The 14,947-nt window shown below is 37.6% G+C and overlaps 2 protein-coding genes across 4 annotated transcripts; one reads left to right on the top strand and one right to left on the bottom strand.

Moving 5' to 3' along the window:
- Positions 1-990: 990 nt before the first annotated feature.
- On the bottom strand, positions 991-9,262 carry mtmr2 (myotubularin related protein 2). Of its 2 annotated transcripts, none has more exons than XM_081367156.1 (16): positions 9,037-9,262; positions 8,544-8,604; positions 8,408-8,431; positions 8,265-8,328; positions 8,087-8,181; positions 7,907-8,011; positions 7,329-7,433; positions 7,094-7,177; positions 5,368-5,517; positions 5,077-5,265; positions 4,821-5,006; positions 4,497-4,703; positions 2,916-3,008; positions 2,690-2,803; positions 2,255-2,431; positions 991-1,887 (listed from the first exon to the last, which is right to left on the bottom strand). In XM_081367156.1, the coding sequence occupies exons 1-16, from the start codon at positions 9,078-9,080 to the stop codon at positions 1,723-1,725; spliced, it is 1,863 nt and encodes a 620-aa protein (XP_081223282.1). In that variant the 5' UTR covers positions 9,081-9,262; the 3' UTR covers positions 991-1,722. The 2 variants fall into 2 exon arrangements, with proteins under 2 accessions (XP_081223282.1, XP_081223283.1); XM_081367157.1 differs by having other exon boundaries at positions 9,003-9,217.
- A 2,599-nt stretch (positions 9,263-11,861) lies between these two features.
- Positions 11,862-14,947, top strand: gjb1a (gap junction protein beta 1a). 2 transcript variants are annotated; one of them, XM_081365421.1, is made up of 2 exons: positions 11,862-12,002; positions 14,114-14,947. In XM_081365421.1, exon 2 carries the CDS (start codon positions 14,128-14,130, stop codon positions 14,848-14,850), a length of 723 nt encoding a protein of 240 aa, XP_081221547.1. In that variant the 5' UTR covers positions 11,862-12,002; positions 14,114-14,127; the 3' UTR covers positions 14,851-14,947. The 2 variants fall into 2 exon arrangements, with proteins under 2 accessions (XP_081221547.1, XP_081221548.1); XM_081365422.1 differs by lacking the exon at positions 11,862-12,002 and adding an exon at positions 13,269-13,393.

Raw genomic sequence — 14,947 nt, forward strand, 5'->3', positions numbered from 1 at the left:
TTTTTTCCCTTCCCAAAACCGATTTCAAATCCTGACAAGTGTCGTCTTTGGATTAAACTGTGTGTGTGGACATCCTCACAGTCAGCTAAACCCCTCAAGGATCAACAAGCACACTTTTGTGTGCTCTAAGGTAAATTTAGATGTTAACCTTACTGTGAAGTTATACTAGTTAGACAGTTATATGCTGTTTGTTTTAGCTAACTTTGTTATTCAAGATACTTTGTTATTCAAAATACAAACACCTAACGTTAACGTTAGGTGTTTGTATCTTGAATAACAAAGTTAGCTAACATCCAGCCGCTAGTCAAAACATACAATCCTGACTTACGTGATAACGTTAACTAAACTATCGCTAAGCTTGCTTGCTAGCACCTGGATTCTTCATTAACGTAATTAGGGTAGAGAACCGAAATCATAACCTAAAACAGCATAAAACTGCATTATAACTTGTATAACTTGACGGGAAGGTTAAAAACAAATTTACCTTAGAGCACACAAAAGTGTGCTTGTTGATCCTTGAGGGGTTTAGAGGACGTCCACACACACAGTTTAATCCAAAGACGACACTTGTCAGGATTTGACTTCGGTTTTGGGAAGGGAAAAAAACGGACACCCCCCTCCAACCTCTCTGGGAAACGCGTATCTGTGTTACAAATGCCCCAGGCACAACGTTTCACCATATTTTTGATAAAACTACGACGGTAATAGCCTGCCGAGACCAAAAATATGAGACGCCTGCGTTAAAGTCAACGGAGCGCTGTGAAAAAGTGTCGGACCTCTGTCGGAGCTCGTTCTTGGCTGCGCTGTGATTGGTCAATCTACATTCTAGGGCGTGGCTTAGCCAAAGGCGAATTAACACATTTCTTAAATAGTTTTAAACACTGATTCATTGACATTCACATGCACTTTAAAAAGTTTACAACGTAAATGCTTTAGTCCGACTAAAATCTTGTGGCAACTCTTTGAAAAGTGAAACTAAAAGACCTAGATAATGTGATTGTGCACACTTTAATCAAGCTATAATTGACTTTGGCTCTTTGCACATTATAAGGTAATGTATAACATGCATTTGATCTTTCAAATATTAAATTACACGTTGTAGCTTAACTACACAAAAACTCAAAAAGCTCTAGCTCAATAATAACTGCATGACATAGCTGTGGATTAGCTGTATCACAGCACCACCGGATTGGTGACGACTGACAACAGAGTTCCATTTAATTAGTGTCAATACACTTTATTGGTCAATAATGTTAAAGTATAAGCAAAAGTTAGATTATAGAGCATATTCTATGTGACTCATAACATGATTAGATAGTGTCATCTTTATCAAGCCCAAGAAAGTTAGGAATTTCAAGTAAAGACAGAACTCTGTACATAAAACCCTGAGGCTAGAAAGACTTGCCTCAATTTCCCTCTGCATCAAGATGATGCAGACAGAATCCCAGTAACGTCGCTTTCATCATGTTCTATTACATACAGTTCATTCAGTACAAGCCCTAATATGTTTATGCTTCACTAGTCTTAATAAATGTATTAATATAATACTAGTATCCAACGGTTTTAGTGATTAAAAGCTTCTTCAATCCACCCAGCTTGTAGCAGCGAGATGAATGTTAGTGTGTGAATTTACATCAGTTATGCATCACTGCAAGTAACATGAGAACCGTGTGACGTTCACGTGGTGTGTGGCGATCTACATTCCTCAAAGCTGTCGAGCACTTATACAAAGGTTTGAACAGGTGTGATGGAGCGCGTAGGAGACCCCGCCCTCTCGGAGGATGACGAGGCCGTACGATTGGCCGCCTCACGCTGAAGCTCTTCCACCCTCTTCTGAAGCTCTGCCCGTTTTGCTAGCAGCTCTTTGTAGCGCTGATGGACGGGCTCCTAAAATACATTTTTAATCAAACAGTGACTTTCAAGACCCATTATTACCTAACATAAGGTCTTTAAATTATGTTTAGGTTCAGATGTTTAGGTGATGGATAATAAAATCCATCTAATTACATCATAGGAGAAATATTTATTGACAATCAAAACAAAATAGCTGGGTTTAAAGATGGAAGGATCTAGCCCTGTTAGTTAAACCAACAGATACTTGGATGTTTTGTAGTGACGGACACCTCAAGTACACACATTATTATCTTTTAAACATCCGAAGATTGTGAGAACACATTATCTGGCATAATCAGAGAATGAACCTAATCATTTCTGCACCTGAACATTAATTTAAAAACCATTCACATGTGTGTACCTGTGGCCGCATGCGAGGATTCCAGCGTATGTAGTAGGAGACCCAGAGCTGAAGGTGTCGTATACCGACGGTGGGGAAGAGAACGTGGGAGGGGTAGTGTACGTACAGCGGATTCACAAACTCCTCTAGCTGACTGTTCACAAATGACCATACAGACACCGTGCGCTTCGGGACTTCCTAAACACAAAAACAGACAGTCCCTTAGACCCACACAGTTATATATGCTTTATATATGCTTGTTTATAAACAAACACAAATCTCAAAGTTTTGAGATGACCCTTATTGTGTCCGAAACACGGTTCATTCGCTGTAAGTTAAAGATAATAGCATCTACCAGATTATGTCCTGATCCATTAAACATTGATATTCTTACTGTTAAATTACATACGTACAAAGTGTGCAAACATTTATAGCTAAGAGTAGGCTCGCTCTCACCTCTTTGAGTCTTTGCTGCTCACTGTTACACAGAAATGTGCCAAAAAGGCAGCTGTAGAGGTGATCCAGAATTGTTATGAGGAAATTCTCATTGAACTCAAAAGCTGCAGGAAACTACAAATACAGAGACACAAATATTTATTACTTATAAAGAGACAGATCATAGCAATACACTGAAGACAGGTTGCAGGTTGGCCAATGGAAGTGTGGGGTGTTTTGCACTAACCTGTCTTGTCATCTGCCAGACACAGTCAATGAACTGCAGGAAGATCGGAGAGCGATCTGCATCTGTGTGATTCTTATCACCATGACCTACTCGCTACATACACAAAAATGATCATGTACTGTATTCATAATAATAATAATAATAATAAAAATGTATTTGTATAGCACTTTTCATTCATAGAATGCAACTCAAAGTGCTTCACATGCATAAAATCAAATAATACAATCACGCAATGTAAATATACAAATATTCGTAAAACAACTATACAGGTTCAGTGTGTAAAATAAAGTAAATTGGCAATATAGTTTGATCTCAATATCGATATAAAATAAAATAAATAAAACATGAGAAAAATTAGAAGGTAAAATAGAACATAAAACTGACTTACACACAGCTTTGTTATATTACAACACCATATTGTTATATTGATAAGCAACTTTGTCTTAAAGATATGTCTTAACCTGCTTTTTAAAACTATGAATGCTAGTAGCCTTTTTACTTCATCTGGTAGAGCAAATAATGAGCAAAGTGACTTAAAATAATTACAAAACATGGATCTTTTTTGTTTTTGAATGTTATTATTTCAATATTTGACATGCTGCTGTATTTAATACCTTTCAAAACATTGGGGTCAATATGATTTTTATTATATATTTTTGAACAAAGTCTCTCATGCTCACTAAGGCTGCATTTATTTTGATCAGTAAAACAGTAATATTGTGAAATATTATTACAATTTATAATAACTCTCTATTTTAATATATTTTAAAATGCCATTTATTCCAGTGATGCCAAGCTGAATTTTCAGCATCATTAATCCAGTCTTCAGTTTCACATGATCCTTCAGAAATCATTCTAATATGTAGATTTGGAGCTCAAGAAACATTTCTTATTATCAATGTTAAAAACAGTTCTGCTGTTTAATATTAATATTTTTTTGGAAACTGTGATAGAATTTTTTTCAGTATTCTTTGATGAATAGAAAGCTAAAAAGAACAGCATTTATTTGAAATAGAAATCTTTGGTAACATTTACTGTCACTTTTGATCAATTTTGTCCTTGCTGAAAAAAAAGTATTAAATTATATATATATATAAAAAAAAATTAGCCTATGTTGCAGCCTGGCAAATGAAGTTGAATTCTCAATTTAGATATAATTTGGGGAAAAAAATGAACATTTTCAGTAATGCTGATGTTCAGTTAGAAAAGCATGTAATATATGCTAGTGCATAACACCAGTGTTATCTCTTCTCTTCATCATTTCTGTTTATAATGCTGAGAATGTCTAATGATATTTGTCATGTGATATTTGAAAATGAAACCACTTTATTTAATTGAGAAAGGCAAAATAAAGTTATTCTAGCAACTTTATTTTGACTTAATTTCAGACTTTTCAGTAGTGCAACATATTAAAAATCACAGTATGTGCCCAGAGTAGACACCAGTGCACTTATATGATGCACTATGAAGCATTCATTATATAGTAAATAGTGAATGAGTTAACAAGTAAGGAATTTGGAAAACAGCAAACATTTTATCCCCTTACAGTCTTGTTTGTTGTTGTCATGTAAGTTGCCTGACCTGTTGGAAGCGATGTCCAAAGCTGAGCCACTCTTTCTCCACCAGTATCTGAAAGCCTCGTATGGTTCTGTAGTGAGAGTCCAGCATTATCAGGGCCAGTGAGGTCAGCTGAGCAGTTCTGTCCCAGCCATCACTGCAATGAACCACCACTGAGGTTTTCCCAGACTCCACCTTGTCGGCTATCCTTAAAGCTCCAGCCAGAATCAACTATCACACACACACACACACACACACACACATACACCACACATTCAGTGCCATCTTCATCATCCTTATGTTTCTTAACATGTGAGAAACATTATGAAGAGATCCCTCTTGTCTCACCTTAATATGCTCAAGCCAGTGTGTGGACTCGAGGTTGGACAGCCAATGAGATTCTTCAATGTTGGGATAGACGACATCCTTCAGTTTCCGTAGTGACTCGCGCATTACATGAATGTTGTGGATATCCAGAAACACCAGCTCTGCATTCTGATAAGCATCTTCACTCTCATACCCACCTCCTTTCATCTAAAACACAAACTGTCAAAACTTTCCCTTTCATTTAAAACACACGCTTGAAAAGAAAGTGAGTGTTTACCTTGTTAGCTGCAGCATTCACACTGGGTCTGGAATCAAATATGAACAGTTTGTGTGATTGTGCGTTTGCGTCCATGATGGCCTGAAGGAGTTTCTCATCTTCTTTGCTGCGTCGACCATTCTGACCTACCATCGGCTGACTGGACCGAACCACTGCAGCCTGACTCTCCGGGTGGATCCATGACAATACCTAAACCGGAACGAGCCAATAGCTTCAGTGATGAGATCTGAGGATGAATTATTGCTCACACACAAACTGAAGTGTGAAGATTCAACATCTCAAGACACTGACCGGAATGCGTCCTTTGGCCCTGAAGCTGGAGACGCGCCGCAGTTCCTCGTCTGTGATTGTTACCGGCACAACTAGCACCGCTGGGTATGAATCACACAGCTCATAGTGATCATTTACTTTGGAGATCCTCCAGCTCTCATTCGGAAGACCCTATTTATATTTAAAACAGGACTCTCTGAAATACTTGTTCCTTATTGGTCAATCACAGATTCTGCAGTGAAATATGCTGTGTATATAGGCCTGTCACGATAACAAATTTTGCTGGACGATAAATTGTCCAAGAAACTATCGCGATAAACGATAATATTGTCGTTCTGAGACCATTTTCATTTAATATAATTATAATGGCATAATAATGCAGGTACACCTTTTCAACGATCTATAAACTTTTATTTCTAAAGAATATTAAACATTGAAAACAGAAAACATTTTAAATATCCAAAAAAAATGAACAAAACAACCAAAAACAATGAAAGCAATGGACTCTTAGTGTCTGTTAACAAAATAAATGTCTGTTAATAAATAAAATGGATGTAAACAAAATTGCACTTCAAAAAATATTAAACATTAGGCTTTAGACATTAGGCTTAAATAGTGATACATTCCATAACAGGCAAAACTGACAGTTAGGACCTTTGTAAACAAATAAAAAAAAGCCTCAAGCCATATCACACAATTTTGCACTGTTACTCCTGTTACTTTGTCCTCCTGTTACTTTGTCAAGTGATTGTGTACTGTCGGGAAGACGGAGATGCACTTTATTGCGTGTATGATACGCACTGAAAATACTTGGTTAGGATTAGGGGTGAGGAGTGCGTGCGTATTACACGCCATAAAGAGCGTATCATATGCACACAAAAACTATTTTTGGCGTATAAATGGCACGAGAAATAACATTCGTGGTATAGATACACATTTTCATGTGATAGGGCTCGCTGTCGCAACTCACAACTAGCGTCTTCTCTCTCTCCCGGCAGGAGCCGCAAACAGTCCCGCCGGCGCTTTCCCACACAAAGACCATGTGACTGACAAGCGCCGCGGCGCCGCCTCCCCGCACAAAGTCCATGCAACTGACAACAAGAGGGTTCACTCCTCCTATATGCTAAAGAACCGAGCGAGAGTGGTCATCCAGTCTCTTTGGAAGAGAGAGAGAGAGACGAGGAAAACAAACAAGCATGCAAATGGAATTATCGCGGCCGGAAAAATTATCGAGCTCATTTTTTTTATCGTGCGATTAATCGACTTATCGACTATCGCGACAGGCCTATTTGTATAATGACCCTAAAATGTATGATTGATTTACAATATCCTACATAGCTGTGCCAGATGTCTCTTGTATCACTCCATAGTCTCATTCTTTTCTAATAATAAAATATTGTTAAATACTGTAAATTATTATATATTTTTCATATTTTACATAATGTATATACATGTATTAATATTATTAACTAATATTATTATTATTATAATATTGCCAAGTGATAAAATCAAAAATTAATATTGAAATATTGTAGAATAAAACCACTATTTCATATTATTATTGTTGTCATTATTCGTTTTTATTTATATTAATTTATTTGGTAAGTAACTGTGTAATACATGGGATAATGTACACCCAGCCATCATTATTGCAAAACAAACCTTTTTAGGGTGATACAAGCCATCCCTGCTTTACATTAGAGTCCTCGTCCCTCTGAAGGGGTGAATGAATAAACACACAACGTACCTGTCTCTTGTATTCAGCCAGTGGATCATACACCCTCCATCCATTCTCAGGAAACACCTGCTTGTACTCGAATGCAAAGAGGGACTAGACAAAGAGAAAGGAGGGATACAGAAGAGAGAGATTATGAGCTCTAATTACTTTTAGGCTGATGCTGATTTTGTTGAATTAGGTTCATTAATTATAATATACTGTATGCTGGAATAATATACGCTCTTTGTCTTCTTATGTTTCTCACCATGTTGTTTGACACTGGAAAAGCAAACTTCATCAGAACCTCAAACACTGATTTCTTTAGTGAGTCCTCAGGTTCCTTGTGCACAAAACGCAGGTTCCTCATATCCTACAAGACACATATTGAGCAAACATGCAGGGAAAAGAATGTATCAGGACTCAACAGTAAGGGTTTTTTCTGCTGGCCAGTTTCCTGCCCTGCCAACATTTTCATTGGCCAACCACAAACAGTGTTATTTTAGTATTATTTATATACTATTTTATTAGTGTACATAGCCTAAATAACACTAAAATAACACTATTTTTAATAACATTAACCTCATTTTATTATTAATTAATATTTTGAAGTAGCCTTTATTTGTATATTTTCAGTACATTTTTTTGTTTGTTTTTTATATTCCAATTTAGCTTTAAATTATTTTTATTTGTTTGTCAGTTTTGTAGATTTTATTTCAAAATTTCTAATTTTAAATAAAAAAAATCATTTAATAATTATATTTTATTTCAGCTTCATTTTTAATATATGTATAGTTAAATGTCAAGTCTTGTTCAAAAAAATTTTTACACGAAAAATTCACAAACCTTGCAGACGAGGACGTATGAGGCGTCTCCTCTGCTAGTCGCTGCTCCGATCTTCTCTACTCTGCTCAAAACTCCCAGTGGCAGATCTAGCCCAAACACCGGCTCCTAACAAACAAATAAATCTTTAGTTTAGAAATTCTCTCCAGAAGTACAGAAACAGCATGTGTGCGTGGTTCTTACCCTGTCAGTGCACCTGAAGAACAGTCTGTAGTTAGTGACGGTCAGAGATCCTCTAGCAGGCCCAATGAATGGACAAATATAAGTCACGTCTTTAGCTGTGGACAAGCACACAATAGGCATATATTAAATCCATCAGAATAGCTGATGCACAGCAGTCAGTGTAAAGTGACACACATACCGGCATCCTGAACCAGTTCCTCTTCCAGAAGAGGAAGTTCGCCTTTACCAGGGTCTTTATAGACCTGCATACAGGAAAATATGATCAGTGAACATAAACTGAAACTTTATCCAAGTCTTTTGCACACATTCACACTTTAATACCTTTTCAAATGTCCTTCCTTTACTCTGTAATAAGAAAAAGTAACAGATGAGGTTTAGTAATAGTAACAGTTCAGAACATACATCAGTTTTAAATACAGAAAAAGAAGTGCTGGGCTGAACTTTGGTTCTGACTGACCCGCAGCTCTGTGTCTGAAACTTTGGTGCCACTTGAACGGTCAGAGCGGGTCGTAGTGGAGCTGAAAGGACATTAGAGGATGAAGGTGGATTAAAGCACACCTATGAGCTTTACTCATTTTAAAGGAAAGGTTAACTCAGAAATGAACATTCTTTCATCATTTACTCACCATCATGCTGTTCCAAAACTGTATATTTTAAACTGACTTTATTTCTTCCATGGAATATATAATGCAGAATCTTAGAGACTGACAGCCTCAGTCATTATTCACTATCTTTACATCTTTTTTTCTATATAATAAAAATAAGTGGTGTCATACGTGTTTGGAGCAACATAATGGTTAGTAAATAATGGCATAATTTTAATTCAACGATCCCTTCTGACAGTGAAGTGAAGACAGTTAGAAGAAGTTTCAAAAACATTATATAAAAGCCAGCGTAAAATTATACATTAACCTACATATTCATTTAGAGAGTGTGTTTTCTGTTGATACCTGCACAGCGACTCCACACTGTCCACACTGCCGCTCTCCTCCATCCCGAAACAAACCGAACCGCAACACTTATTGAGTTATGATGTTAACTAAACTCTATTAATTTAGTGACTGTTCAGTACGGAAATTCCGTGAACACAAACAGCGGAAGCTGCCATGTCTTCCCACAATTCCTCTAGGTGGGGCTTGTCGTGCGCGCTGCCGCGCTCGCGCGTTCTGTATGTGTGCCAGAGTGCTGGTGCGCGTGTTCTTGGGTCACCTTGTGGAGACCTTTGGGAAGTGAAATCTGCATTTACTTTTTTTTTTTCCCCAATTACTAACACACAATTTTGCAAACTAGGCTGGTTTTATCAAAATACTTAACACAATACACAAAACCACACACCCAAACTGCGAAATACCTAATATATCCTGCAAAATCAATGCAACCAAAACTATAGCATTATGAAAATCAATCTTTTGCACGAAATGGCACACACTTCATTCATATTACCAGATGTTTGTCTAACCAACTACACACTGTTGGGCATAATGAAAAGCTCTTTCATCTTTAGTACGCTTTGCCATAATACTAAAATAGTTCAAATTGTAGAAAATTCTTCAGATTGTTCACATGCAACGAAATATTTGCAGAAACACATATATGCTGTTGAAACATTTATTTATTTATTTATTTTCACCAAACAAGTCAGTGCAACATATGCACATCAGATATATTTACATTGGACTGAACAAAAATATGCTCACAAAAAAAACAGTAAACTGAAAAAGAAAATCTTTTTGAAAAAAATCTTGCCGCACAGCTGGATCTGGCCACAATGCCTCATCCACATCACAGGCAATATCTTCCCTTGCCAGACATCGAGGGAAGAAGCGTCTTGAGTGCCTAATCCATCCCTGAATCGCACCCACATCAATCTCATCACATGCCTCTTGCATAGCCTGCACAAGAGGCACGCGCACAAAGGGCTGTCGGTCGTATACCTTCCACCAAAGGTGGAAAAGAACTCTTCTATGGGGTTCAGAAATGGTGAGTATGGTGGGAGGTACTGCACGAGAAATGGTGGGTGGTCAGCAAACCAGTTTTGGACTGGGGCTGCACGATGAAAGCTCACATTGTCCCATACTACAACGTACCGGTTTCTTTGATGGTCTGCATCATTCATACACTCTGGCTGTATGAGAATGTTGTGGAGTCTGTCCAGAAATGTGAGAATATGGGCTGTGTTGTATGGTCAAAGGTTGGCATGACGGTGGAGGACACCATGGCAGCGCACATTGTGATGTTCCCACCACGTTGGCTAGGAACATCTATAATGGCTCTGTGGCCAATGACATTTCTCCCCCTTCTTCTGGTCTTGCTAGGTTAAACCCAGCCTCATCTATAAAGATGAACTCATGTGAGATTGCATGAACATCCATTTTCAGTACTCCCTGAAAACAAAGAACAAAAATCTGTCAATATGGTGTTATCCAGTAAACTGGGAAACAATGTTGCGTGTAGTGTACTGCAGTCAAAATTGTTCTTACATTCACATATGCTCGTCTGACCTCATTGTTTCTTTGAGAGTTTCTCTCAAACGGCACCTTATAAAGTTGTTTCATTCTGATTTGGTTTTGCTTGAGAATGCGAGCCAATGTGGACAGACTGACTCGTTGAATGTTGTTGAATATGGTGTTGTCTCTTGGATGATGTGGCTTTGAATTTCTCGTAATCTGGTTTCATTATTTTCCAAAACCAAGTTTACAATGCCAGCTTCCTGTACCCCGGTGAACATTTGGCCTCTTCCTCCACCATGGTTGCATCTCTCAGTCCATTAGAAAAAAAAATATATATATATGGGGCTTGGACAATGCAGATATTTCCCCCACAGTAGAGTACATTGTACAGGAAACTTGTACAGTTAGTGTATGAAATCAGCCATTCATGAAGTAAACAGGTGTCACCCAACTGATACACTGACATGGGGTGTAGGCTACTACATGAAATTTTGGTTACATACCTGTACTCAGTCTAAATGTCCGGATGACACCGGCGACAGTAAAATGGCTCAAGTTAGGCTGCGCTCTTTGTCCAGCCTCTCGCATTGTCAGCCCATGGTTGATGACATGATCATCTAAAGTTGCTCTGATTTTATTTGAAAGTTGTTGTCTTCTTTGGCCATGAACTCCTCTACCAGCTCTACCCCTACCACTCACTCTTTTGTCTTTTGTCAGATTGTTGTGTCTTATGTAGAGAACCGTGTTCAGTGTGTTTAGACTTTTGGAGACTTGAGAAGAGGTTTTGCTCTCTGTGTGTCAGTTTAAATAAGTGTGCTGTGCATGTCATTTTAGTGTGTTAGCAATTTGAAAAAAAAAAAACAGTAAAAATACAAAAATACAAAAAAAAAACTTACTGTTTGGTGTTTATATTTTTTATGAAACTTCCCTTTAATAAATGCTGCTTTTGATAAACAATAAGACGATTTGGATTAATTTTATCTTTTCTTTTGAAATTGCTGTTGTGAATGTGATTGGAGTGATTTAATATAATACATTTAGGTCTATCTAAAAACAGTTCTGTTGTACAAGAATACATATTTTTGCAGACACAGACTTGGTGTGCGTTTAAACGTTAAACTTTTTTTCGCGGCTTTAAACTATTGAATGTGTGTGAAAGAATTGCTATGTACATGCTTGTGTATGTGAGTTGGTGTATGTTCATGTGTAAATGTGCGTTTGTACATAATTTGCGTCACAGTTTCTGCTGGTGGGTGTATGCCTCGGATCTGATCTGAATGGTTAAGGACCAGCAGCACAAGCATCTTTTGTGTGGAGATGTTTGTAGTGGGGTGAGTAACAGCGTGACACGAGTGATTAGCAATGCAAAGCTCCGGTACTGCGCCATAATCGGCACTAGGGAAACATCAACCCTTTCCTGTGCGACTTCAACCTCTTCTTCTGCTCAGGGACCACACCAACCGCAGGTAAACATCAGCCAAATATCAACCCTATCAAACACAGTACTAAACCTACCAATTAAACCTTTGTCATAATCAACTACCAACCATGTTCACTCCAGAAACTCAATAATCAACCAACTACCAAACCCAAACCAGTGAATTCAGCTGTGTGAAACTCCCCTCTATATTTAATTTAGAGAGTTTACAACACTCCCTGTTCATGGAATAGCCTACTACACATAATAATATCAGAAAATATATTGTTTCATAACACCACTCTGGGAAACTATAAATCTCTAGGCTATTTGAAGTCAAGATGTTACACAGCATCTTGAGACTCTTTAGTGGATTTCTGATGTGTAGGATTCTGTATATTTGTGATGACATCCATCATTGTATTTCACTAAAACAATAATAAAACCACAATCAACACTTTCCTAGCAGAGAGAAAAAGAAAAGTGTAAGGAATTAAAAAAAAAAAAAAACACACGTAAATGCAGTGATTGAGAAATGTAAGACTTTTATTTTTAGACAACACTTTATATTGATTAATTTGTATAGTATGAATAATAATATTTATTATATAGCCTACTAAATGATATTCTATTAAATATTAAAATATAATAATAGTTATATTCATCAATAATGTAAAAGCATGAATTAAAACATAAAATTACATGATATGAATGGATGTCCTGCAATAGCCTATGACATCATAATTGTTATGAATTTTCACACGGATACATATTATTGATTTGCAAACCAAAATATTGGCATATTTCTAATTCCTAAACTTACCTGTAACCAATTATAAACTCACACATAAAATTTGAGTTCATATGAGTGTGCCTTACGTTTGTTTAAAAATATGTTACATGGTCCTGTGAGGTAACACTGCAAATAATTTCAAATCATTAAATTGTGTTTTTTGAGTTTTAATTACACCCAAACTTTTTTTAATTTTATCAGTTCAATACATTGGACAAATGAATTGGATAGACATAGAAAATTAAGTTTACTAAAATCAAAAAAGATTTTGCCTATAATAGTGCATATAATATTAATATATAATATAAAGCTTAAAATAGCTATCTATGAGGCAGAAAGGCAAAAGTACAAGATGGAAGATACCCGGTGACCCATATCACACAAACACACACATCAAAGCACACACTCTTGTTCTGTGACTGAACCCACGCTTTCATTGTGTGATGGGAGAATGACATTGGCTCTGAGTTCGCCGGTCACATGGGTGTCCGTTCCTTCATAAATGGTGGCTGCAAGCCGGAGACACTCCATCTGACAGAAGTACACACATATAGACACAGGCATACACACACACCGGAGACACGGCGGGTCTCAGAACCCCTCTGAACGGGCTTTGCCCATGCCACTAACACCACCTGCGGAGTCTGGTAATGCTGAATACTGCATACATCTCTTTCTCTCATTTACTTTCTCTGTCTGTCAGAACATGGGTGGTCTGCTGCTGTTTTCTCCTGTGGATGTAGTTGTATTTTTCTCTTTGCATTTGCTTTAATTGTGACATGTAAATGGGTTTCAGTCAATGAGGTTCTTTATGTAGGTAGGTAGTCATGAAAAATCACTTTGTGCAAGTACGAGCCTATACAGAACAAGTTCATTGTTAGCTCTGGTCTCAAATTGGTCAGAATTACATTTTTATTATTGTGTTATGCAATGTTTCAAAGATATATTTGTAAATTTGAGTCAGACATGGTCATTATGTGTTACATATTATGATGTCTTATGGTTATTGTGTGGTAATAAAAAGGCTTAAATCAAGACTGTGATGTATTAATGTTCAATGGGTATTCTATTTTAAATTATATTTTATGATGCTGGATTTTCATGTAGCAGCCATTAGCTACTCTAGTGTCACATGATCCTTAAAAAATCAGTATAATATGCTGATTTTGTGTTTAAGTAACATTTCTTATTATCAATGTTAAAAACAATTGTGCTGCTTAATATTTCTGTGTAAACCATGATGCATTTTTTTTCAGCAGAGCATAAACTGCCACTTTTGATCAATTTATTGTTTCCTTGCGAGAGAGAGAGAGAGAGAGAGAGAGAGAGAGAGTTTGCTAAGAGTGGAGTTTTTCTCTGTTTTGCAGATCTGGAACCAAAAATGAACTGGGCGTCTTTTTATGCCGTGATCAGCGGCGTGAACCGGCATTCCACAGGCATTGGGCGGATTTGGCTGTCTGTTCTCTTCATTTTCCGTATCATGGTTCTGGTGGTGGCGGCGGAGAGTGTGTGGGGCGACGAGAAAGCGCATTTTATCTGCAACACCCAGCAGCCTGGCTGCAACAGCGTGTGCTACGACCACTTCTTTCCCATCTCTCACATCCGACTGTGGGCGCTGCAGCTCATCATGGTCTCTACCCCCGCCCTGCTGGTTGCCATGCACATTGCACATCGTCGGCATATTGACAAAAAGTTGTATCGCCAAGCTGGCCGCACCAGTCCAAAGGACTTAGAGCAGATAAAGACTCAAAAGATGAAGATTACCGGTGGCCTTTGGTGGACATACATGATTAGCCTGCTGTTCCGTGTGTTATTCGAATCTGCGTTTATGTATCTCTTCTACATGATTTACCCAGGCTACAAGATGTTCCGGCTGGTAAAGTGTGATTCGTACCCGTGCCCAAACATAGTCGATTGCTTTGTGTCCCGGCCAACAGAGAAAACGGTGTTCACTATATTTATGCTTGCGGTGTCCGGCATCTGCATCCTGCTCAACATCGCAGAAATCATATTTCTTGTTGCTAGGGCAACAAGTCGCCATCTCAATAACTCCAAGGACTCTGCAGTGGGAGCCTGGATCTCTCAGAAATTGTTTTCCTTTTAGAAGTGCTCGTCTAGTCACCCTGAAAGCTAAATATTTCACTCAAACACTGGCCTAATAATATCCTCACCTCATTGATGATGTTTTTTAAATTTATTTT

The sequence above is a fragment of the Scardinius erythrophthalmus genome, assembly GCF_964197995.2.
Source record: "Scardinius erythrophthalmus genome assembly, chromosome: 5".
NCBI lineage: Eukaryota > Metazoa > Chordata > Actinopteri > Cypriniformes > Leuciscidae > Scardinius > Scardinius erythrophthalmus.